Source organism: Phoca vitulina, unplaced genomic scaffold (genome assembly GCF_004348235.1).
Source record: "Phoca vitulina isolate PV1807 unplaced genomic scaffold, GSC_HSeal_1.0 scaffold4, whole genome shotgun sequence".
NCBI classification, from domain to species: Eukaryota; Metazoa; Chordata; class Mammalia; order Carnivora; family Phocidae; genus Phoca; species Phoca vitulina.
The window spans coordinates 82,045,673-82,071,056 of NW_022589707.1; the positions used below are offsets into that span (position 1 = coordinate 82,045,673).

The 25,384-nt window shown below is 36.5% G+C and overlaps 1 protein-coding gene and 1 non-coding gene across 3 annotated transcripts in view; both read left to right on the forward strand.

The window, feature by feature from the left end:
- The window catches only part of BCAP29 (B cell receptor associated protein 29), a 49,515-nt gene that overhangs the window by 14,566 nt on the left and 9,565 nt on the right, over positions 1-25,384 (forward strand). For both annotated transcript variants that reach the window (XM_032402381.1, XM_032402382.1), the window contains exon 6: positions 1,569-1,677. In XM_032402381.1, coding sequence (XP_032258272.1) covers positions 1,569-1,677 — 109 coding nt within the window. The remainder of the gene's footprint in view (positions 1-1,568; positions 1,678-25,384) is intronic.
- On the forward strand, positions 4,952-5,089 carry LOC116631185. Its single transcript, XR_004299127.1, has one exon. It is a non-coding gene; the product is annotated as a small nucleolar RNA U109 (small nucleolar RNA).

Below are 25,384 nucleotides of genomic sequence, written 5' to 3' on the forward strand. Positions count from 1 at the left end.
ATCTTGCTGCTTCCTGCTCTTTAAAAAATTTTTTTTAAATTTTGAAGATAGGAGGCTCCTTCAGCTTAAGTATGTACTTTAGTGTTTGTCTCCTAAAAAACTTGGGGTCATATATTCCTTTAATATATGAGCTTTAATTCCACCTTTTGAGCTGCCTAAACTCGATTATAACACAATAGTACTGTATTTGATCTTATGCTACAGTTTTTATGCTCTTGTCTCATCCTTTCCACTAGATTAAAGTTACATGAGAGCAGAGACCATGTTTCTCTTACATTTTTATCCCTTATATCACCTAATTGTAAAAATTGTAATCTATTTGCTTGTAGCCCATGCTCAGTAGAACTTTGTGAATTTTGTTTATTGGATATACCAGCTTACATTAGAAAAGGAATTACCCTGCAGTAGAAATTCTTTTCTGCCACTTTGTTTAAAATTGGCATGAGCTGCTTTTTTTACCTGACTATGGAAACTGTCAATATCAAGTTGCTGCAACTTTTATTTATTCAAATAACCCATGCCAGTGTATACATATTTTTCAGACATTAATCTTATTTGCCTTTCTTGGTAACTTAAATATCTCAGAATTTCTCTAAGATAAGTAAGCTTCTTAATTCTATTAACGATAGTAGTTTCCTTTTAGACATACAAATTATGAAATTTTTACTCCAAGAATATTTTTATTTTAGTAAATATTTTAGTATTCCCATCTTAATTTTTCTTGCCTAGAAAAGATAATCTGCAGGGACACCTGGGTGGCTCAGTCAGTTAAGCGTCTGCCTTTGGCTCAGGTCATGATCCCAGGGTCCTGGCATGGAGACCTGCATTGGGCTCCTTGCTCATTGGGGAGCCTGCTTCTCCCTCTGCCTGCCGTTTCCCTGCTTGTGCTCTCTCTCTCTGACAAATAAATAAAATCTTAAAAAAAAAAAAAACCAGAAAGAAAAGATGATCTACAAACATACAAAAAACATTTTAAAAGCCCTCATAGATTTTAAAATATAAAAAACATAGTAAAAGATTAACTGAATAGGAGTAATTTGGGGACTATTCAATGACTATTCAGAATTAGGTAGAATTTTCCAAGCATAGAGATGGCACTATCATTTTACACTTACCCATCCTCACCCTGGCATTATATTCCTTTTTTACACATTGGTCTGCATAAAAATAGTCTGAGTAGACAGCTCTGTAATTGGAACATAATGGCTTACCAATTAATATCATCCTCGGAACTGTTTTTTTCCTTAGATTTACATCACACACTTAATGGAGGCATTCACATTACTTACCTAAATACTTTTCCAAAACATAATTTTAATTATAGCCCAACCAGAAACTAATTTTCATTTCAGAGATTTCAGCCTTAGTAAGAAGAAATCTTTTTGTTTTTCCAAATACCAAGTTTCTATCAGCAAAAGTACATTGTAGAAAATTATAAAATACTAAAAGGACGAAGAATCAAATAAAGACCCAATAATTTTAAATATGTTATCCAGCCTATTTCCTGAAATAATATGTGGTTGTTGCAGTCTAAGCTTACTTCTTTCCATATCTCTCTTTTCTGATAGCTCTTGAAAAGCTATGCCAAGGAAGAGGAACACATTTTGGAAGCAGAAAATAAAAAATTAGTAGAAGACCAGGAAAAACTGAAAACTGAATTAAAGAAGACTTCAGATGGTAACTTCGTGTGCATGTGCAGAAGTAGAAAGTGTAGCATGATATTTTATGCGGTTACATTTCACTGTTTTCCCTAAAACCAAACTAATGGCTCAGTGTTCTTCTGGCTAAAATACCAAGAGTGACCTATTTATAAATTCCTGCTCAAATATGAAGATAAAACATGGTTTTGGCCAAGAGAAACATGCTCTGTTATACAGAAAAACATGTAGGTGTTTCAGATCTGTGTTGTAAATACAGATGTTCCTGCCTTAGCACAAGAGCTATGTTCCTGAAAAGTTGCTTGTAAACACAGTTTTGGAAAATGAATCACATTTTTCCATCATAGTATATTGCTTCTTTGAAAGAAGCAATCGGACAGTTTTGGTTACAGGAAAATATATTGCTTATCTCAAACCCCAATATTTCCTACCTGCCAGATATAAGGAAAGCATTCCCTGAAAAGAGATGGATAGTGTAGAGTAAGCAACAATCTGGGATTGTTGGCAATTTGAATGACTTATTCTAAAATACATTGCAATCAGGACTTGGGAAGGCAGCTATTTCTTCTATGATTTTTTGTTTCTTAATAATTCTGATAGCATTTTCTTCTTCTTCAAAGAAAAAATTGTTATTGCCTATAGCCACATAACACAGAAAAGTAGGTACCCCAAGTCCAGTGTCATCCCAGGAAACTCTGAGTAAAAATTTGTGGCTTGACCCCTGGGCAACATCCTTGCATATAACAGATCCTCCTTAATGCTGTCAGCCAGTGGCAGACCTCTCAGCCTGCCAGAATTAAGGTAATGATCAATGCATAGACCTTCTCCGATTTCAAATCTCTTCCACTACTTTATATGGGAGGTAAATTGGAGAATGTTCAGTGACTGAATCAAGGACCTACTTTAGACCATTTGTAAGTTTATGTTTTTTTAAATAGATCTCGGCATACAAGTTTTTTATACTATAACTTGCTTTATTGATTATCTATTTACAATATTTGGATAGAGTTTACTTCATCAAGATGTATTTGAATTTGATATGGAAAGCCCAAAGATAAAAGCTGGTTCTCTAAAAACAAAACAAAAATCCATAGGCTATTTCGTATGATATAAAATTCTTTAATTGCTTTCCTACTTCTTATTTAAAGTGAAAAAAAAAAAGATTAGAGACAGTAAGTTAAAAAATAAGTTACTCTTCTAGACAAGATAGCGTATTATGTACCTGGTGTAGTATAGCCCAAAATTCATTGTTGATACTGTTGCCTCTTCTGTTGTTACAAAAGATTTGGAACATGATCAAGAAGTTTTAACACTTATATGAAAATAAATTTAGTAATCACCCACCCTCTACATTAGACGTTTAAGAAGAGAAGCAGTGTTTTTTGTTTTTTTTTTTTACCCAACATAAAATATTGCTGCTAATCCTTTTGAAGAATGCAAGGAACTATTTCCAAAATACCTTTAATTAGTATAAAAAAAATTGTTTCAAAATCTTGCTTTCTTTTTTTTATACCTGCCATGGCATGGATCCCTCTCTTAATGTAAGAAGGGTGGTACAAAAATAAAAGACAACAGGTTGTTTGCCACGCTACACCTATCTTAACTTTAGGCAGTTTAGTTTCTTTTTCCTTTGCCTTTCAAAAATCCCAACTTTAAGATATTTTGAGCTTTGACTTTATAAGGCTGAAATATAACTCTAAACCTAATATTATTTTAGAGTAATATAAAGAAACTCTATAGTTCTTTAACAGACAATTGAGATGTTTGGAGTAGATGAACTCTTTGATAATATAGACATTGTGTTTATAATCTGATAGCAAGAGATACTGGCTTCTGTGTTTAAAGTGTAGACTATAAACCTAATTTCAGAGTGAATCAGTGTTGAGGTAAAAGCAGATTTTACCTGTTTGAGTATGTCCTGTTAGGTTTCTGCAAGATGTGTAATATTTTATGAACACATTGTATGTACCCAAAATTATTATTTCACATAACAGTATTAATGACCTTGAGAAGATCAAAGTTCCATTTCTAAAGGAGATATATCTTTGGCTATGTTCTCTTGATATATTCCAGTCAAGTTCATTAAGACTAGAACTAAGAAATTACATAAATTAATAGTGCAAGAGATTCAGATGAATTCAGTAGCACAATGCTTTGTACCTATTACCATTCCAAAATCGTCATTGATTTCTCAACATTGAGGATATTAAGGCTGACAGTGCTTAAGAAATGTTTCAGAAAGTTCTTTTATATTTGAAAATTGAGTAGAAAAGCAGTGTGATTTGTCTCTTAATGGAGGCAAATAGAGTATTTCAGTATAAATTTTCTTACCCTTGGTGTTTGTTTAATCTAAGTGAAACATTTTCTCCAAAGTATACTAGTGGAGATAAAGCATAAATACAAATGTTTATTTAATCTGGTTAGCCTCAAATTGGAAGAGCGGTGTTCTGAATACAGGTATTAAGAACACTCTATTAGTAGTGCCAGACACTCCATCAGTTTTTAATCACCAGCTCAGATTTGGACCAGAGTTAGTAAATTGTCTGTGCTTCAGTGCAGTAATATGACTCTAGTGATCCAAAAGAGAGCATGCATGTCCCAAAGCACCTAATTTATAGTCAGGACTAACTTAGTCAGGTGTAAGGACCTGATCTGTCATTTTTAATGATCTGTTTAGCAATAACTCTGATACCCCACTATGTGGAGTAATTGGGAAAGGGCACTGCCATGAAAAATGAGAACTTAGCTTTGAAGAATTTACAAAGCTCACATAATAATAATAAAAAAGCTTGGAAGCTTTCGTAATAAAAATAGATCTTGTATGCAGTGGAAAACCTTATGATGTCCAAGGAGATTGACTTCAAAGGAGTCTCCCAGGATAGCTCCTGGTTTTTATTCTTACAAATAAATACCTTCTTGGCATTTATGCTTATAAATAAGTACCTTCTCAGTATATATTAACTAGAGAAAATGTACCATTCAGTCATTGCTTGCATTCACGCAATGGTAAAAGTAGATATAATTTTAAAAGTGAGGGCGCCCGGCTGGCTCAGCTGGAAGAGCATGGGACTCTTGATCTCAGGCTCGTGAGTTTGAGCCTGATGTGGAGTGTAGAGATTTCTTAAATAAAACAAAACAAAAATATTTTTAATAAAAATTAAAAAAAAGAAAGTGATTGAGTTTCAGGGCACCTGGCTGGCTCAGTCAGTAAAGCATGGGACTCTTGATCTCAGGGTCATGAGTTCAAGCCCAACATTGGGCATTGAGCTTACTTAAAAAAAGAAAAAAGTGATTTTCATGTGGAAATGTCTCCTCCTTATTCCTTTATGAGCTGGAATGTATTCATAACATGCTACATCTTAAAAGGAGTTCTCAGAGCTGCCAGTCATATGGTGGAGGTTGAGTAGTAGCCTACTCTTTCTCCTACATAAAGGGAAAAGAAGAAGAAAAGACAAAAAAGTGATTGAGGCAAATTCCTTGATCCTGGCTTATCCTCCCTCCATCCCTCCTTCTTTCCTTCCTTCCTCTTTCGTTCCATCAGCAATTTTTTAAAGAACTTTTCAAATTATTTATTTATTGTAAGATCTTTTAACATGGAGCATAATGAAAATAAGACATAAGCTTTTTATACAGATTTAAAACAGGGATGGGGTGCCTGGGGGTTCAGTTGGTTGAGCGTCCAACTCTTCATCTCCACGGGGGTCTTGATCTCGGGGTTGTGACTTCAAGCTCCACGCTGTGCTCCACACTGGGCATGGAGCCTACTTAAAAAAAAAAAAAGAAAATAAATAAAACTGAGGGCTTTCTAATTCCTTACAAATGAGTTATTTGAGCCATCTATCTATCTAAAAATACATTCTCAAAGTCTAACATAAGCATGTTTTACAGTTGAAAATTTTTGTGAGAACTATCTTTAATTTGTAGCTATATCAAAGCCATCACCTTATTTTAAAGTTGTTAATAGTTAAAAAAATGTGTTAGTTTTGGTCATAGTTTTTGCTTTATTTCCTTTTAATGAGCTTTTATAATTTGAATAAGAAATTCAAATTTTTTTCTCCTCTGTTTATATATCTGGAAGTTTCTGCTTCTTTGCCATCTCCTTGCCTTCTTTTAATAACTGAAGAAGAGTCCATATTAAAAAATAATAGTACAGTTTATTTGATGGATGTGACAATAGGCAATATGTAATTAATAGTATACTAATTAAGCAAAAAAAATTGAACCAAACTATTAATAGCAGTTGTCTTTGGCACGTACAAAGAATTTATTATTTTCTGGATTGAAATTATTTTCTGTAATGAATTTCTTTTACATGTACAGTGAAAAGGATAAAAAAACAAACTCTCTCCCAAATATCCAGGTAATCTAAGGCATTCATTTTTGGGGCTTGAATTATCTAATTGAGTCTGTTCCCATCTTTACTTTGAGAGTAGATACTACATATTAGAAGTTGTTTAACCATTGCTAAGTGACATGGATCATCTTGCAAAATCTGAAAATATACTGGGTTGTTCTAGTCAAGTCACTGAACCTTTTTTTAGGCCTTAGTTTTCTGTAAAGTGAAGGAATAGGCTAGTTAACCTTTAATGTCTATGTATCTCCAAATAATATAATTTAGCAAAAGTGACCATCAAGAACTATTTTTACTGTGGCTTTTTGACCCTTAAAATTGCATTTATTTTTCATGAGAGAAAATTTTTCACCGTAAGTTACCTTTCTTCCAAACTGAAGTTCAGCAGGTGGTTAATTAAGCCATATTCCTCACAGGAGAAAAATGTTTCATGTAGGCTTAGAATCATTAGGACAGGGCCTGGCATGTTTTATCTACCTATTAGCTCATAGCTCAAGTGTGTTATATGGAATGGGGCTACAAATCTTAACTCTCTTGGGTGAGACATAACCATTTCTCACTAGGTTATAGTGTGGTTGTTTGTTTAGAACATCTATTAGAATACTGATATGGAATAATATAATTGCAGGAGAGGAGAAATGATTTAAGTAAAGAAATCCACATGTTCTTTTCATTATAAATATTGGGGAAATAAAAAATAAGACTAGATCTTTAGATCTTTTCTCTCCAAGAATCTTTCCTTATGGAATTATAACACAAAGTAGTCACTATAATGCTTAAACAGAGTACCTAATTCTTTTTCTTTTCTTTTTTTTTTTTTATTTTACCAGAGTTTTCATATACAGAAATACTAGAAGTCAAAAGTACTACAGGGCTTACAGTGAAAAATAGCAATTCCCTGAGATCCATCCCCAGAAACAGCTACATTCAACTCATTTAGTTGTTTCTTCTGACCTCCAGATTTCTAAATGCAATGTTTAGGTAGCTGTTTTTTGATCTTTCAGTGTGGGATTTTTCTCTTTGACTTTCTTACTTGGTGGAAGAGAAGAACTTTAGCTCTCTTGCCGAGCTCCTCAGACACATTTCCCATCCCCCATCATTCCAATATAAGCATATCATAATTTTTCTTACATCACATTATTATGAGTATGTACCTACTATTCATCATTGTCATGAAAACCCCTTTACCTCTTTCCTGTGCTGCTACCCTCTTTCCTGAGTTCTGTGTTTTCCACTTTTTATTTACTCTCTCCTTTTGGTAGAACATATCATCCAGTAGCTTCCTGAGGAAGAGTACATGAAAGGTAAACAATTTGAAGCCATGAATGTCTGGAAATCATTATTTTCTGAAAATAACTATCATTATTTTAGACTTACCCTTCGTTGAAAAATGCTTAACCTCAGAAATTTGAATGCAGTGCTCCATTATCTTCTTGCTTCTGCTGTTTCTGTTGATATGGCCGGAGTCATTCCAGTACCAGATTCTTTTTGTATATGGCCTGTTTTGTTTTGCCTTCTGGAAACTTGTGGAATCTTCTTTCTGTCCTCAGGGTTATAAAATTTCATCATGAGAGATTTTAGGAGGCAGGCAGAGCCAACAAGATTAGGGGAATGAGGGAAAGCAGAAATTTAAGATGACTCCAGGTTTCTAATTTGGTTGACTAGGTAGGTAATACTTTTAACCTAGATTAAGACCAAAAGAGATGTGGGTGCCTTCTTTTATTTGGAGAGAGGGAAAGCAGATAAAATAAGTGTGGTTATAAATATGCTGAGTTTGAGGGGCCATCAGGATATCCTAGTGAGAATGCCCAAAGAACAGTTGGAAATACAAATTCAAAGCTTAGAAGAAAGGTCATCTCAAGCTAGAGTCTAAGCCATCATACATATGGATAATGCTGACAGTTAAGTCAAGGAGTTAATGGGAAAATCAAGGAAGACTGTATTGAGTGAGAAGAGGTCTGAACATAGAACTCTAATACATACCAACATTTGAGGCTTAGGCTGAGAAGAATCAGAGGTTCTACCTGATAACGATTCACTTCTGGCCGTCTAACTCTCAGTCATTTAGCTAGTAGTAAAGATCCCCTGGGTTCCAGGCAGACACCTCTACTTTGCAATGTGTATTAATAATATGAAGCCTGCTGATGACCAAGAAGGTATTTATAATATAAAATGCTAAGTATAATTATAAAATTTTCATCTAAAATTTTAAAATATCTTTGAGGGGTACATGGGTAGCTCAGTCGGTCGAGCATCTGATTCTTGGTTTCAGCTTGGGTTATGATCTCAGGGTCGTGAGATCAAGCCCCATGTCAGGCTCAACACTTAGTGGGGAGTCTGCTTGAGGATTCTCTCTCTCCCTGTCCCCCTCCCCCAACATGCATGCTCTCTCTCTCTCCCTCTCTTTCTCTCAGATAAATAAATCTTTAAAAAAATAAGACATCTTTGAAAGGTATTTTCAAATTGCAAGAGTGAGAAGTATGTGGCTAATATGAGTTGGAGGAAGTTAGGATACATGAGGAATCTGAAGCTTGGGAAGCAAAGATGGTCGCTCAGCCATGCTCCTTTCTCTTTCCCCGGACTACCTCAGATTACTGCAATTTGATCTTTTCTTCCAAATTTGAAAACCAGTAGTATTTTCCTTCACTTCCTCCTTCCCCATCTTGTTTCATTTTCTTCTCAATTATTGGCAGGAGATTGCTGTTGAGGTAAATTTTTATTTACCCAACTCTTCTGAAGGTTTGTATTTCATTTCGAGAAGTCTTCAAGTGATTTTCCTGGAACTTGCTTTGCCCTCTACACTAGATTAATAGCACATTCTTCTGCTTCATAGAGGTCCCCACAACCTTCATGAACCAATACCCCTCAACAGTTTTTATAGGGTCAGTTCCTGGGGTTTGAGATTCTACAGATGGCCACATGTTCCTCCAGGGTTACATATTCAAGCGGTTTTAGCAACATGGAGTCTTTGCTCCATTCCATTTATGAACTTTTCCTGTGTACCTGCCATATACAAAGTATCGTGCTGGATGCTGGGAGGGATACCAAGGCGAATGCATTGTCATCCCTGTCTTCAAGGATCTCTAATAACAGTAGATAAATTCACTGATAACAGGAATTTGGGGCAAGGGAAACTCAAAGGGCTGTGGTAGCACAGAGGAGAAAGTGATGGATTCTTACTGGCAGAGTTGAAAATTTCATGGGGGAGGTATTTGAGCTTGGTCTCAGGGATGAGAGAGATCTCAGAAGCAGAGACGGCCGTGTCTTCCCCTAGCCTCAGGAACGCACATGATCCAAGGATTAAAGTCCATTATGCCTAAGAGAAGGGTTTATGGCTGGGTTTATGGAGTGGGCATGATGAGGCTGGCAGGGAATCTGAGACAAGATCTAGGGACCATGAGTACCATGCTTACAAGTCCACCATTTATTCTAAAATAAGTCCAGAGACAGCAGCAGGTTTTTAGCAAGAAAATGTAGAGCCAGAAACAGTCTTTCAGCAAATAATTTGTGGACAGAGATTTAGATAGAGAAGAAAGAATAAAATAGCTCTCAAATGTGTAAATGTCTTTATTTAAGAATTCTCTTGCACCGTTTGTTTGAAGATACTAAAAGCATCTGATATTTGGAAATGCAGAGTTTAAAGTTACTCATACTTCATTTGAGACCAGCTTTTGTTGTAATAGCCTCTCTGTGACCTTGGGGAAGATACTTAACTCTAAGCTGTAGTTCTTCATGGAGTCATTGCATATAAAGCACACAGCCCAGTGCCTGGTTTGTGTTCAAATTTAGTAAATTGCTAGACTTTACCATTATTGTTGTTGTTATTATTTCTATCAGAAAAGTTTGCAATTTAAACAAGGAATGCTGAAGCGTTTTAAAAAGAAAAGTTTATACCTGAATTTTCAACCTAAAAATTATTGTCGAAACTAATTTAAAACCTTTTCCTTAAGTTAAGAGAGAATTTTTCTGACACTATCTTACTTTCCAAATCCGTATAATACTGCCTTTTTTGTATATCATAATGAAAAGGCAATCAAATTAAAGGTAAAATCTTTCACAAGCGTCTATATTGAAAAAGAGAAAAAGACCTTTCAGAGTCTGATCAATGGTATAACATGCAGTGTTAGATGTTTGAGTTGTTCATTTGCTAATTAAATCTGGGGTTGGTTTACAAAACGTGAAGTAAAATAATAGCTCTGTTCTTTTCTGTGGGTGTCTTGGAAAGGTATTAGTTGGGCCCAGGGTGTTTTAAATGCCAGTGTTTCTGGGTGATGAACACCAGTAAGATGGATTTGTTTTTGCTTTCGAAGCTGGAGCATGAGTTTTTGCTTTAGGGGCGCCTGGCTGACTCGGTAGAGCACGTGACTCTTGATCTCGGGATTGTGAGTTCTAGCCCCACGCTGGGTATAGAGATTACTTAAAAATAAAGTCTCTTTTTTTTTTTTTTTTTTATAAGAAAAAAGAGTTTTTGCTTTAGAGGTTGCCTGATGGGGGCATTTCCATGTGAAAATCCACCCAGAGTCTCAGATCAACCTATCCAAAATTAAATTTGTCATCCTCTCCAAATTATCCCCTTTTCAGGTTCCTGAATAAAGCAATCAGCTAGATTGCTAGAAAATTAAGGGAGGGGGAAAAAACCTTTTCTTTCTAAAATTAAATCTCACTGCAAACCCCCTGTCTGGATAGCCTTTGTTCTTTCTATAAGGAAAATTGATAGAGTTAAAATGGGAAACTTTTTAGGAGGTTTCTTAAAATTTTCAGTGGGATCTGGACCCTATAGTTCTGAGTAAATTTATAGTTAAAAAGAAACTGATAACACAAGTGTTGTTTTAGGACAAGGGCCAGCAAACGTGCCAAATCCTGCCTGCTGCCTTGTTTTTATAGATTAAACTTTATTGGAACAAAGCCACATTTATTCGTTCACATATTTTCTATGACTACAGAGTAGAGTAGACTAGACAGAGTTCATGGCACAGAAAAAATATTTACTATCTGGTCCTTTATAGAAATAGTTTGGGAACCCATATTTAAGGTCTTCAAATAAAGAAGAGTATCTTTTTCAGTGTAAATGAGGTGATGCTGAAAAAAATTGCTTCCGCCATCAATATTGTTATAAAATTTGGCGTGTACCTAATTTGCTTGTTGAATATTGATCAGATAATTTAAGAGATTATATATACTTATGTATAGTAAAGCTAGTTCTTTGTTTACAGCCCGCAAACTGACTCCTTCAATTCTCATATATGATGGATTGATAATTCTTCTAGATGTCATGTATTTCTTCTGCTTACACCTGAAATTGCTTTAGAAAGTGTACCCTTTTCAAAGCAGGTTGTATAATCTGTACTTACACAGTGCTTTGCCTAAAATGTACATCCCGATTTTTAAGTGGAAAGTCAGCATATTAATATAGTTTATAATTATTCTTTGCTAAATGACAGATCCAAAATTGTTTTCTTAAGCATTTAAACAACCTAACTAAGATTAATTGAGGAAGTCTTTATGCATTTATTGATGTTCTTCTTGCTAACAGCACATGCAGTGGGGCTGATTTTATTTATTAAATTAGAAAGCTTGTTTATCAAGTTCCCTGGCCGAGTACCAGTAAACTTCTAAATATCTACACACCTTAAGTCCGTGTCTTTTCTAAAACCCAAAACCACTTTACCTGTGAACCTCACCCATATTCCCAGTAGCCCAGAATGTATGGGCAGGCACTCATATGTGCAAAGTAATCATTCATTTTTTCCCTTTGTTCTGTGCAGGAGAAAAGTAGATCTATATTTGGTTTTATTTATTAATGTTGACTCTGTGATATAATTAGTTGTGCAGCTTTGTTTCCATTCCAGAAATGTCTTAATCCTCCTCCTGCAGAGCATGCAGCTTGTAAAGCATGTCCCCGTTTAGTCTTTGTGCCTTTCGTTTGGCTTCTTCATATTTCCACCAGAGTAGTTTTTCAACACCAAAGATCTGATTATGCCTCTGCGCTATTTAAAACTCTTTCTTGGTGCCTGTCACCTTTGCAGCTCTCCAGGATGACACACATAATCTTCTGTGATCTGGCCCCCACCATCATCTCCAGTTCTGTCGCCCAGCCTTGTCCAATCTAAATATTATACTCCTACTCCATTAAATATCGTAGTTGGGAGTTCTCCTTACAGTGGTGTTTCCCTACTTCTCCCCTTTGCCCAGGACTGCAAATCTCCTTCCTTAATCCTTCACTCTTGATAGCTTATGCTCATCCTTCAGCTCCAGCATTGCCATGAAGCCTCCCTGAAACTCCCTTCCATCTGGACTGAGGGGCCACCTTGTGGGCCGCCATATTGCGGCATGGTTGCTTATGTGATAGTGCGCTCTGTAGAAATGTCCTTTTTATTCATTTGTCTTTCTTACTAGATGATAAGTGCTCTGAAGGCCAGGGCCACGTCTAAGTCAGCTCTGTGTCCCCAGTATGCAGCTCTTGTTCCAAACACTGACTTTGGTGCCCTCTCTTCCCTCCTTACCCAGTTCCGATTTCATGGTTTATCCTAATTATGTTCTTGCTAACTACTCATCTCCTTCATCTCCTTACCTCCTCCCTCCTCCCTCCTCCCTTCCTCCTCTACTCCCTGGCTCTCTCTAGGACCTAGCCCTGGTTAATGGTCCCATCTTCACCTACTTGGCACCTGCTCCCAAACATGTCAGCATTGCTGAGGGGACCAATTTTTTGCTTTAAATAAACGGTCACTAAATTCTGTAGGCCCTCAACATGCATGACAGTCCTATTGCACTTCTCTAAAATCTCCTTTCCACTCTCCAGAACTATCAGATCTCATTGCACTTTGAAATTCTAAGTTCACCCTCTTTCATCGGGCGCAAAGAATTAATCAGACAAAAACTTCATCTTCTCACCACCAAACTACCGTCCTCCTGCAGCTGGGTTCATAGGTTCCCGTGGATTAAGTTTCCATCCCTCATCTAGTGCTATGGATCCCAGTCTCCAGGACTTTGTTTCTGCAGTTACTCCTGCACTTCTGTCACCCTGCGAACATCCTCTGGGATCTCCTACCCAACAGAACAAAAACAGATACCTCCCTTCGTCTCATAGTCCTCCGGTTACTGCCCCCATTTCTCTGCTCTACTTCATAACCAGATTTCTTTTTTTCCTTTTAACTTTTTATTCAGGCATAATTTCAGACTCACGGGAAAGATGCAAGAATAATACGAAGAAATTCCTCTGTACCCTTCACTCAGTTACACTTTACATTTGCCTTCTCTTTTTCTCTCACTCTCTTTGTAATATTCTCTCACTTATTATTTGGATATTTTCCAAATGTTTATTTCCTAATTCCCTTATTCCTTCTACATCTGTTAGATGCCATTCTGTGATAAGGAGGAGTCTTCCTTTATCCCCTAGTTATTTATTTGTTTCTTTAATTCTTTCAGTCAGTTAGAATCCATTATGAGCATTATGCTTTTTGTTCAAATTGTCTCATAATTGGCAGTCAGAGTCTTTTCAGGTGGGGTCTCGTATCATTTTGTCATTTCCCCATTCTGTAAGCACTCAGTTTCTGGTATAATGAGACATTCCAAGCTCACCTTACACTTTTCCTTCTCCAGCCCTTGAATCAACCATTTCCCCAATGAGCCTTGGTTCCTTTAAGCAGAAAAGGGGATTTAGAAAATAGGATCTGGATCCTGGATGTGCCCATTCCTACCGGGTCATCATTATTTATAGGCTCTCTCAGCAGACAGCACTGATGGTTGCTTAAATTCCACCACTCTAGAGAAACTCTTCCTGACTGCCCAGTCTCTTGTAGTCATCCAGTCACTCACTCTGCCAGCGATCTGTCTGAACTTCTGCGTGACACTTAGTACTTGGGTGGTCTCTATATCGTGTGTCTTCCTTCCAGATTAGCAAATGGCTTTTATGAGAACAGAGACCTTAGCTATCTTTTCACTCAGCACTCAGAAAAATGCCTGCTGCCTAGGAAGTTTTTGAATGGATAGATGAATAAGTAACTCCCTTGTCTTGGGACAGTTTCATCTGTGTAACAGCTTCCTCTTTTATGTCATGAACAACAGGAACCTCAGCAGTTAGAGACCAGAAGAAAAATCTCCTTCCTCATACTATCTTTTTTAAGATTGTATTTATTTATTTTGAGAGAGAGCATGCAGGGAGAGGCAGAGGCAGAGGGAGAGAGAATCTCAAGCAGTCTCCATGCTGAGTGCAGAGCCCAACACAGGGCTCGATCTCATGACCCTGAGATTGTGACCTGAGCTGAAATTAAGAGTTGGATGCTTAACTGTCTGAGCCACCCAAGTGCCCCCTTCCTCATAATCTTGATGCAATGGGAAGGATTTGCCATCACTGTTAAGGAGTTTATTTCTCACCACCCTTCTATATATTGACCCTAATATATGATTGTGTAACAACTCTTCTTATGAACTCTGATTTTAAATATTTAATGTATTAAGCTCATGCTTCTTTACTAGAATATCTGCTTTTCCTTTATTCACCTTCATACTGCTCGCTCACTGACTTTTTAAAATATTACCACTTGGTCCTTGTTTGTTTTTTAATACATACTATAATACATAATTGAAAAACATATAAAGATTTTTTACAAAAGAAAATTTTAACTAAATTTTTCTTTGTTTAGAACAAAGGAATCAGGCATATCCTATTTTTTTTTTTTTTTTAAAGATTTTATTTATTTGAGACAGAGAGAATGAGAGAGAGAGAGCACATGAGAGGGGAGAGGGTCAGAGGGAGAAGCAGGCTCCTTGCTGAGCAGGGAGCCCGATGCGGGACTCGATCCAGGGACTCCAGGATCATGACCTGAGCCAAAGGCAGTCGCTTAACCAATTGAGCCACCCAGGCGCCCCAGGCATATCCTATTTGATAGGTTCTTATTTAGATGGTACTTATAGCCTAATGAATGTTGTTATATCTGATCCTGTATGCATAGTGTTTTGTTTTGTTGTGTTCCCCTTGTACTTTTTTTAAATAAATTTTTTATGTTAAAACAGTTTAGATTTACAGAAAAATTGGTAAGATAGTACAGAGAATTCTCATGTACCCCATACTCCCATTTCCCCTATTATTGATGTCTTGCATTAATGTGGTACATTTATACAAATTAATGAACCAGTCTTGATACATTATTATTGACTAAATTCCCTAGTTTATTCAGATTTCCTTAGTTTTCACCTGATTTTTTTTTTTTTCCCTTTCCAGGATCTCATTCAGGATACAACAGCACACTTGATAGTTATGTCCCCTTAGGCTCCTCTTGGCTGTAATAACTTCTCAGACTTGCCTTATTTTTGATGACTTCTGACAGTTTGGGGAAGTAGTGATCAGGTATTTTGTAGAATATTGTTGGCATTTATCTGATGTCTATCTTGTGGTTAGACTAGGGTTGTGGGATATGAGAGGAAAATCACAGAGGTCAAGTGCCACTCTCATCACATTACATCAAGAGAACACACCAACACGATTTATCACTACTGGGATTGACCTTGATCACCTGACTTTGGTAGTGTTTGTCAGGGTTCTCTACTGTAAAGTTACCTTTTTTATTCCCTCTTTCCATAATGCACTTTTTAGAAGGAAGTCATAGCTCACATTTAAGAAATCATTACTCTATGGGGCGCCTAGGTGGCTCAGTCGGTTGAGCGTCTTGACTCTTGGTTTTGGCTCAGGTCATGATCTTGGGGTTGTGGGATCAAGCGCCAAGTGGGGCTCCATGCTCATCACGAAGTCAGCTTGAAATTCTCTCTCTCCCTCTTTCTCTGCTCCTCTCCCCGCTTGCACGTACATGTATTCTCTCTCTCTCTCTCTCTCTCTCTCAAATATAAATCTTTAGAAAAATGGTTACTCTCCTTGAGGGTGGAGTGTCTATATAAATTATTTGGAACTCTTCTGCAGAGATTTGTCTGTTTACCCCTATTTATTTCTTTCTACATTTATTTATGACTTGTGGGTATTCATCTTATACTTTGGATTGCAGTTTAACACTTCTATTATTTTTGTTGTTTCAGCTCTAGCCATCGAGAGCTCTTTCATTTGGCTTCCACGTCCCTTTGACATATCCCCATTATTGTGGGGTTTTTTTGTTTGTTTTATTTTCATTTTTTGAGTACTTCCTTATTATCTGACACTACAAGATGCTCTAGGTTTATCTTGCATATATCCAGCCCCATTCCTAGAGTCAATGTTTTTGGTTTTGTTTTTTTTTTTAATTGAACGAGATTCTGTAATACTGTTTGGTTTTTGTTTTTAATTTTGACTTAACATGAGATATTTGTAACATGATTATATTTTTATCAAAATATTTTAAAATGGTCTGTTTGCTCTGTGACTCTCCAGCTATCCAGAATATTTTCTTAGCTGAAGTATAGTTGACACACAATGTTACATCATTTTCAAGGGTGCAACATAATGATTTGACAACTGTACACCTTATGCTGTCACCACGAGTGTAGCTATCATCTGTTCATCATGCAGTGCTATTATAATACCAGTGACTATATTTCCTATGCTATACCTTTCATCCCCATTACTATTCATTCCATTATTGGAATGAATGTTTTGTTTTTTGATTAAAGATATAATTGTTTTCAGTTGCAGCCAAGATTCCTATCAGGTGAACAGAGTGATACTTCATTGTTTACCTGGCATTTATCACAATCTCAGGAAATGAACTGGTTACACACAAGTGAATTTTTCAGATGCTTAGAGCTTAGACTTTTCATTTATCCATTTTTTTCCTTCCTTCAAGGAACATATTTTAAGTACCTTCTGTGTGCTGGGTTCTCAGAACAGAGAGACAAGACACAGTTCTGTTTCCTGAGTAGTCCACAGTCTAGTGGGAACATAGCTACACTTCAGCATGGTGGGTGCTATAATTGAGGTGAGCTCCAGATGATGTAGAAGCCAACAGTGGAGATCAAGGACAATTTCTTGACATTTTGAAGGATAAATGTTAACTAGCGAGAGGAAATGGAAACGAGTGAGACAGGGAGGTGAAAGATGAGCAAAGATGTTTTAACAAAATGAGCAGCATATAACTAAAAGAGTACGGCACTTTTGAAATACAAGGAGCTCACTGTTTCTGGAGCATAAGACAGCGGCAGTGGTGAAAGGGAGACAGAAAACCTAGGACCCATCAGGAAGCGCCTCATGTTCATAAGTTCACATTCCGGGGGCACTGTTGAAAGGCATTTAGGCGGAGGGGCAATCACTTTGACAATACTGTGGGCAGTGAATTAGAATAGCCAGGAAACTAGATGAGAAATCCATTTTAGCAATCTAAACTAGAGATGAGGGCAGTGGTAACAGAGTAGAGTGGATGGACTGGTGATATATAAAGGAAGTAGAATCAACAAAGCTTATCAACAGATGGATATAAGGTTAAAAGAATGTGGGTGATAATTGAAGTGATGAATAAAACAGATCTGATCTACGTGTACCTGACAATATAGGCACATACCCAAAAAAGTAACTATAATATAATTAAAACCACAATTTATGTTCCTTACTGAACCAAGTGTCTTGGAAGCATTGCTGTAGATTAACAGTCCAGTCACTGACCACTGGCAAAAGAATAGTACATGTGAGGATTAAGCATTAAATACTCCAATATATCTCACTCTCAAGGTCCCAAAAATAGAACCAAATAAACTGAAAGAAACCAACCCTAGATGTATGGAAAATTTTCAAATTAAAAATAGTTTCCTGTGTTGCAATCCTTATACCTGTTGTACAACAGCCAACTTTAGCTGTCTTGCTAATGCCTCTAGAATGTTCTCTTCCATTCCCTGGCAGAGCTTAGCTGGTGGTTCCTGTTATCTCAGGTAGAAATCATAGTGATACATCTACACAGTGCATTAGGCTAACCAGCTTCTCCCACTGTGCAAACAGCTCCATTAATGTAAGTTTGCCACTTGTAAAACTACAAATATTGTTGGTTTGCTTACATGTCATTTTACACAAATATTTTACACAAACATTTTGGCTTACTACATCTCACTGTAATATCAATTGGGGTTATTCTCTATATTAGTAAATGATGTGTGTGCCTCAGAAAGTTCCTAGTGACTAGGACATAACCAGGCTTCTAACTGAATCTGGCCAGTATTCTCATGAAATATCTCAGCACTCCCATAAAGCCACCAGCGAGTGATAGCAACTCATTTTTTGCAGATGAGAAAATTGAAATAGTGACGTAGATATATCACCTCAAGCCTCCTTGTTTAATAATGTCTTTCCTATAAATGCTGCTTCCAAAATAAAATGGCTCAAGATGAAATAAGCATATGCAAATGTCAGATAACAAGTTTATATAATCCCTTAGTCACGAAGGCAGTTCCAGAAGGAGGTGGAAGGCATCCAAAACAGAATATTATAATTTTTATAAAACAAGAGATAGAGAAAGGACTGGGAAACAGTCCAAAAGGCTCCTAGACAATAACAGCCTCTCTTAATTGGAGTGAATTAAATAAGATAGTAATCATTAGGTTTACTAATATCTACTGAGATACAAAACAAAATAGGAAACACAGCTCATACCTTGGCTTGATAAGTGCCAGAAAAATAAGATTTGCCTGCATTTGTTTTGCCATACCTTCATACCAGTAGTGATCAGGAGAAATTTCTGGATAGTCTGCAAAGTGGTTTTCCATCTTCTTTTATAGATATGTAGGACCTCCTGACTCATTCTATCTCCTAACAGTTCATATCTTTAAATAAGGAACTAATGAATTGGTATCTAAGATTTATTGAATTTCCCAAATAATTCCTTCATCTCAGAAATTTAAGTATAAATCATTTTTAACATTAAGATCAACTCCTATTCAATACAAGCTCCTGGCCAATATTCTTTATTTTTAAGAATAATTGACATACAATATTGTATGAGTTTCAGATGTACAACATGGTGAATTGATATTTATATACATTATAAAACAGTCACCACAGCAAGTCTAGTTCTACCATCTACCACCATACAAAGTTGTTACAGTATTATTGACTATATTCCCTATGCTGCACATTACATCCCCACATCTTCTTTATTTTATAACTGGAAGATTGTACCTTTTAATCCCCTTCAACTTTTTCATCCATCTCTCCCACCCACCCCTCACCTCTGGCAACCATCAGTTTGTTCTCTGTTTTTGTTTTGTTTTGTTTATTTGTTTTTTAGATTCCACCTATGAGTGAAATTATATGGTATTTTCCTTTCTCTAACTTATTTTACTTAGCATAATACCCTCCAGATCCATATATGTTGCAAATGGCAACATTTCATTCTTATGGCTGTGTAATGTTCCATTGTAAATATATACACCACATTTTTTTTATCCAGTCATCTATTGATGGACAGTAGGTTGCTTCCAAATTTGGGCTATTATAAATAATTCTGCAGTGAACATAGGGGTGCTTTTGTCTTTTCAAAATAGTGTTTTCATTTTCTTTGGATAATACCTAGAAGTGGATTACTTCATCATATGGTAGTTCTATATATAGTTTTTTCATAGAGGCTTGAATGTTTTCTATATATAGTATCATGTCACCTGTAAATAGTGATAGTTTACTTTTTCCTTTCCAATTTAAATGCCTTTTCTTTCTTTTTCTTGCTTAATTGCTATGGCTAGGATTTCCAATACTATGTTGAATAAAAGTGGTGAGAACGGGTATCCTTGTCATGTTCCTGATCTTAGAAGAAAGCTTTCAGCTTTTCACTGTTGAGTGTGATGTTAGCTCTGGGTTTGTCATATATGACCTTTATTATGTTTAGGTGCATTCTCTTTGTATCCACTTTGTTGAGAGTTTTATCCTAAATGGATGTTGAATTTTGTCAAATGCTTTTTCTCCATCTATTGAGAGGATCATATGATTTTTATTCTTCATTTTGTTAATGTGGTGTATCACATTGATTGATTTCAGATATTGAACCATCCTTGCATCCCTAGAATAAATCCTACTTGATCATGGTGTATGATCACTTAAAGTATCGTTGAATTCAGTTTGCTAATATTTTGGTGAGGGTTTTTCCATCCACTAGGAATATTGGCCTCTAATTTTCTTTTTTTTTTTCTTGTAGTGTCTTGGGTTTTGGTACTAGGGTAGTGCTAGCCTCATAGGATGAATTTGGAAGTTTTTCATCCTTTTTTTTTTTTTTTTGGAATAGTTTGAGAAGGATAGGTATTAACTCTTCTTTAAATGTTTGATAGAATTCACCTGTGAAACTGTCTGGTGTCCTGTATTTTAATTTGTTGGGAGTTTTATTAGTATAATTTTATTACTAGTAAGTGGTCTATTCAGATTTTCTGTTGTTTTTTTTTTTTTTTTTTTTTTTTTCAGATTTTCTATTTCTGATTCAGTCATGGAAGATTGTATGTTTATAGGAATTTATCCATTTCTTCTAGGTTGGCCAGTTTGTTGGCATATAATTTTTCATAGTGGTCTTTTATAATCCTTTGTATTTCTGTAGTATTGTTTATAACTTCTCCTCTTTCACTTCTGGTTTTATTTGAGTCTTCTCTTATTTTTTCTTGATAAGTCTGGGTAAAGGTTTATCAATCCTGTTTATCTGTTCAAAGAACCAGCTTTCAGTTTCATGGATCTTTTCTATTGCTTATTTAGTCTCTCTTACACTAATTGCACTCTGATCTTTATTATTTTCTTCCTTCTACTAACTTTGGGCTATGTTTGTTCTTTTTTTCCTAGTTCCCTTAAATTTTTCTTGTTTTTTTTTGAGGGAGGCCTGTATCACTATAAACTTCCCTCTTAGAATTGCTTCTGCTGCATCCTGTAGATTTTGGAATGTTGTATTTCCCTTTTCATTTGTCTCAAGTATTTTTTTATTTCCTCTTTGACTTCTTCATTGACCTGTTGGTTGTTTAGTAGCATGTTATTTAGCTTCCATGTATTGTGCTTTTTCCAGTTTTTTTTTCTTGTAATGTATTTCTACTTTTATACCGTTGTGGTCAGAAAAGATTCTTGATATGATTTCAGCCTTCTTAAATTTATTGAGACTTCTGGGGTGCCTAGGTGAGTCAGTTGGTTAAACGTCTGCCTTTAGCTCAGGTCATGGTCTCAGAGTCCTGGGATCAAGCCCTGCATCAGGCTCCCTGCTCAGCAGGGAATCTGCTTCTCCCTCTGCTCCTCCTCCCCCGACCCCAGCTCGTGCTTGCTCGCCCTCTGTCTTTCTCTGTCTCTCTCTCTCTTTCAAATAAATAAAATCTTTAAAAAAATTTTATTGAGACTTCTTTTGTGGCCTAACATGTAATCTGTCCTGGAGAATGTTCCATGTATACTTGAAAACAATGTGTATTCTGCTGGTTTTGGATGGAATGCTCTGTATATATTAAGTTGATCTGATCTAATGTGTCATTTAAGACCATATCAGGCTCTGTGCTCAGTGCAGAGTCTACTTAAAATTCTCTCCCTGCAAAAAATAAAATAAAATAAAATAAAATAAAATAAAATTCTCTCCCTCTCCCTTGGCCCCTCCCTCTCCCCCGCTTTTGTGCTCTCTTTCTCTAAATAAAAAATAATAATAAAATAAAAAATAAAGTCTGTTGTGTCTGATAAAAGTATTGCTACCCCAGTTTTCTTTTCATTTCCATTTGCATGAAATACATTTTCCCGTCCTGTCACTTTCAGTCTGTGTGTGTGTTTAGATGTGAAGTGAGTCTCTTGTAGGCAACATATAGATGAGTCTTGTTTTTTAATCCATTCAGCCACCTATGTCTTGATTGGAGCATTTAGTTAATTTATATTTAAAGTAATTATTCATCGGTATGTACTTACTGCCATTTTAAAAATTGTTTAATGGTTTTGTAGTTCTTTGTTCCTTTCTTCTTGCTCTTTTCCCTTGTGACATGATAACTTTTTTTAGTGTTATGTTTGGATTCCTTTCTCTTTATTTTTTGTGTATCTAATACAGGTTTTTGATTTGTGGTTACTGTGAGATTCATGTATAACAATCTGTGTACATAGCAGTTTATTTTAAATTGATGATCACTTAAGCTTGAACAAATTCTAAAAACACTACATTTTTACTCTCCCCACCCCCAGTATTTTGTTTTTGACATCATGTTTTACATCCTTTTATTTAACTAATTATTGTAGTTATAGTTTATTTACTACTTTTGTCTTTTAACCTTCATACTAGCTTTATAAGTGGTGGTTGATCTACTACCTTCACTATATGTTTACCTTTACCAGTGAGATTTTTTTCTTTCATATATTATCTTAGTTCTAATTATGGCCTTTTCTTTTCCTCTTAAAGAAATCCTTTTAATATTTTTTGTAAAGCTGGTTTAGTAGTGGTGAACTCCTTTAACTTTTATTTGGCTGGGAAACTTTGTATTTCCCCTCCAATTCTGAATGATAACATTGCCAGTTAGAGTATTCTTGGTTATGTTTTCTCATTTCAGCACTGTGAATATATTGTGCCACTCTCTGCTAGTCTGCAAAGTTGCTGCTGAAAAATCAGCTCATTGCCTTATGGGGATCCCCTTATATGCAATTAATTGCTTTTCTCTTGCTACTTTTAAGATTCTTTATCTTTAGTTTTTGACATTTTATTTATAATGTGTCTTGGTATAGATCTCTTTTGAGTTCATCTTGTTTGGGAGCTGTGCTTCTTAGACCTGGGAAGGTCCTCAGCTTAGGGAATTTTTCAGCTGTGATTTCTTTAAATAAGTTTTATGCCCCTTTCTCTTTCTCTTCTCCTTCTGGGACCTCTATAATGTGAATGTTAGTACTCAATGTTGTCCCAGTGGTCCCTTAAACTATCCTCATTTTTAAATTCCTTTTTTTTTTTCTTTTTCTTCTTTTCTTCTCTGTTTTCTTTTTCTTTATTTTTTCTTTCTTTTTCTGTTCCATTTGGGGGATTTTTTTTTTTTTTGAGAGAGTGAGAGAACACACGAGCAGGGTTGGGAGGGCGGTTAGGGACTGAGGGAGAGAGAGAATCTCATACAGGCTCCATGCCCGGTGCAGAGCCCAATGCAGGGCTCAATTTCCCAACCCTGAGATCATGACCTGAGCCAAAATCAAGAGTCGGATGCCTAACTGACTGAGCCACCCAGGCACTGCAGTTTGGGTGATTTTCATTACCCAGATCACTAATCTTTTCTTCCGTATTATCAAATCTTCTGTTTATCCCCTCTCGTGTATTTTTTTTATTTCTGTTACTGTATTCTTCAGCTCTGATTGGTACTTTCTTATATTTTCTCTTGTTGAAGTTCTCACTTTGTATTCACTTAGTCTTCTCCAGAGTTTGATAAGCATCTTTATGACCATTACTTTGAACTCTCTATCGGGTTGATTGCTTAACTCCCTTTCATTTAGTTCTTTTTCTGAGGTTTTGTCTTACTCTTTTGTTTGGAACACATTTCTCTTTCTTCTCATTTGGCCTAACTCTGTCTTTGTTTTTAGGTATTAGGTAGTTCAACTACATTTCCCAGTCTTTTTTTTCTTTTTCTTTTTGAAGTTTTTATTTAAATTCTACTTAGTTAACGTACAGTGCAATATTAATTTCAGGTTTAGAATCCAGTGATTCAACACTTACATACAATACCCAGTGTCCATCACAACATATATTTCTCAGTCTTGAAGGAGTGGCCTTATGTAGGAGATGTCCTACGGGGCCCAGAAGTACAATCTCCTCTGGTCACCAGAACCAGGTGCTCCTGGGGTGTCCCCCATGTGGGCTGCATGTAACCTCCTGATGTGACAGGGCGGTACTGCCATGGGCACCTTGGTAGGTGGGTCTGGCTTCCAGCCCACCTGGCTGCATACCTGACCTTGACAGCTATAGATGTACTAGTGAGCAGAACTGACCAAGACACCAGTGGTTTGTACCCCCCGACATTAGCAGTCTACAGGGCGGATTCCAGAATGGTGTCCGCCAGTGCCAATCAGCACAGCAGAACAAGACAGCAGAAATGGCTTCCGCCAGTGTCTAAGGCCCAAGGAGAGGCCCAGCTACCTCCTGTCTCTCCGGCAGGCATTTCAAGTTTAGTGAGTGGGTCTCCTTCACCTGTAGTCCATGTAATTTTGATCTGGTGTTTTTGTGCTTATTTCTGGGTCAAGTAAGTCTACATTAGAACTCTTTAAGAGGATTTTTCCCCCCCTGCAATTCTTTTTCATGAACATATTCCCTATTGGTTTGCAAAGCCAGGTATTTTGGAGGCTTGTCTCTTCTGTGCAGGATCTGAGGGTTTGCATACCTAATGTGGAGTTCAAATCTCTTACTCCTCAGGAAAATGTTCATTATCTTTGAGATCCCTCTGTATCATAGAATGCCACTCCTAGAATGTGGCTTTTTTCCTTAGTGAGACTATATCTCTGCTCCTTCTACCCATCTCAGTGCTGTCCCTTGTTGTAGAGGGTCTGTTCATCCAGTTTCTAGGTCCCCTTCAGAGGGAATTATTCCACTTGTGGTTATAGATTTGTTGTCCATGGGAGGAGGTAAGCTCAGGATCTTCCTTTCTGGCAGGAGCCTCTTGGACCCATGTTGGACCACCATTGTAGGCTAGTCAGATATTACTAAGTTGTAGAATCTTCTTTGTTTTTTACATACCAGAAATCCAGGCTTTTAAACATTTTTGGTAAGGTCTTGAAATTAACACTGTGTTTCATATTTTCAAGTAGGCTCTAGGAAATGCCTTATAGATAACCCAGATTGAAGACTAATAAATAAATCTTCATGCTGGGCGCCTGGGTGGCTCAGTTGTTAAGCGTCTGCCTTTGGCTCAGGTCATGATCCTAGGGTCCTGGCATCGAGTCCCACATCGGGCTCCCTACTCCACAGGAAGCCTGTTTCTCCCTCTCCCACTCCCCCTGCTTGTGTTCCTGCTCTCACTATGTCTCTGTCAAAAAAATAAATAAAATCTTTAAAAAAAAAAAATAAATAAATCTTCATGCTGTGGCTGTGGTTCCAGTGAAATCTAACCAGTATCAAAAATCTCTCTTCCATACCTAACCTATACTTTTACCAAGTGGCACATTAAATTTGTTAAATTTAGCCTTTAATACCTAACTTAGAGTTACAGTTCTATAAAAGTAACATGGAGGAAGTCATAATGTAGAGCTATCCAGTATGGCTACCCACTAGCTACACATGGCTATTTAAAGCAAAATTTAATTATAATTAAGTATAATTGGGGCACCTGGGTGACTCAGTTGGTTAAGCATCCAACTCTTGATTTCAGCTCAGGTCATGATCTCAGGGTCCTTAGATCAAGTCCCGCAACAGGCTCTGCACTCAGCATGGAATCTGCTTGAGATTCTCTCTCTCCCTCTGCCCCCCTTGCACTCTCCAAATTAATTAATTAATTAATTAATTAATTAAAATATGTTTAAAAATTAAATTAA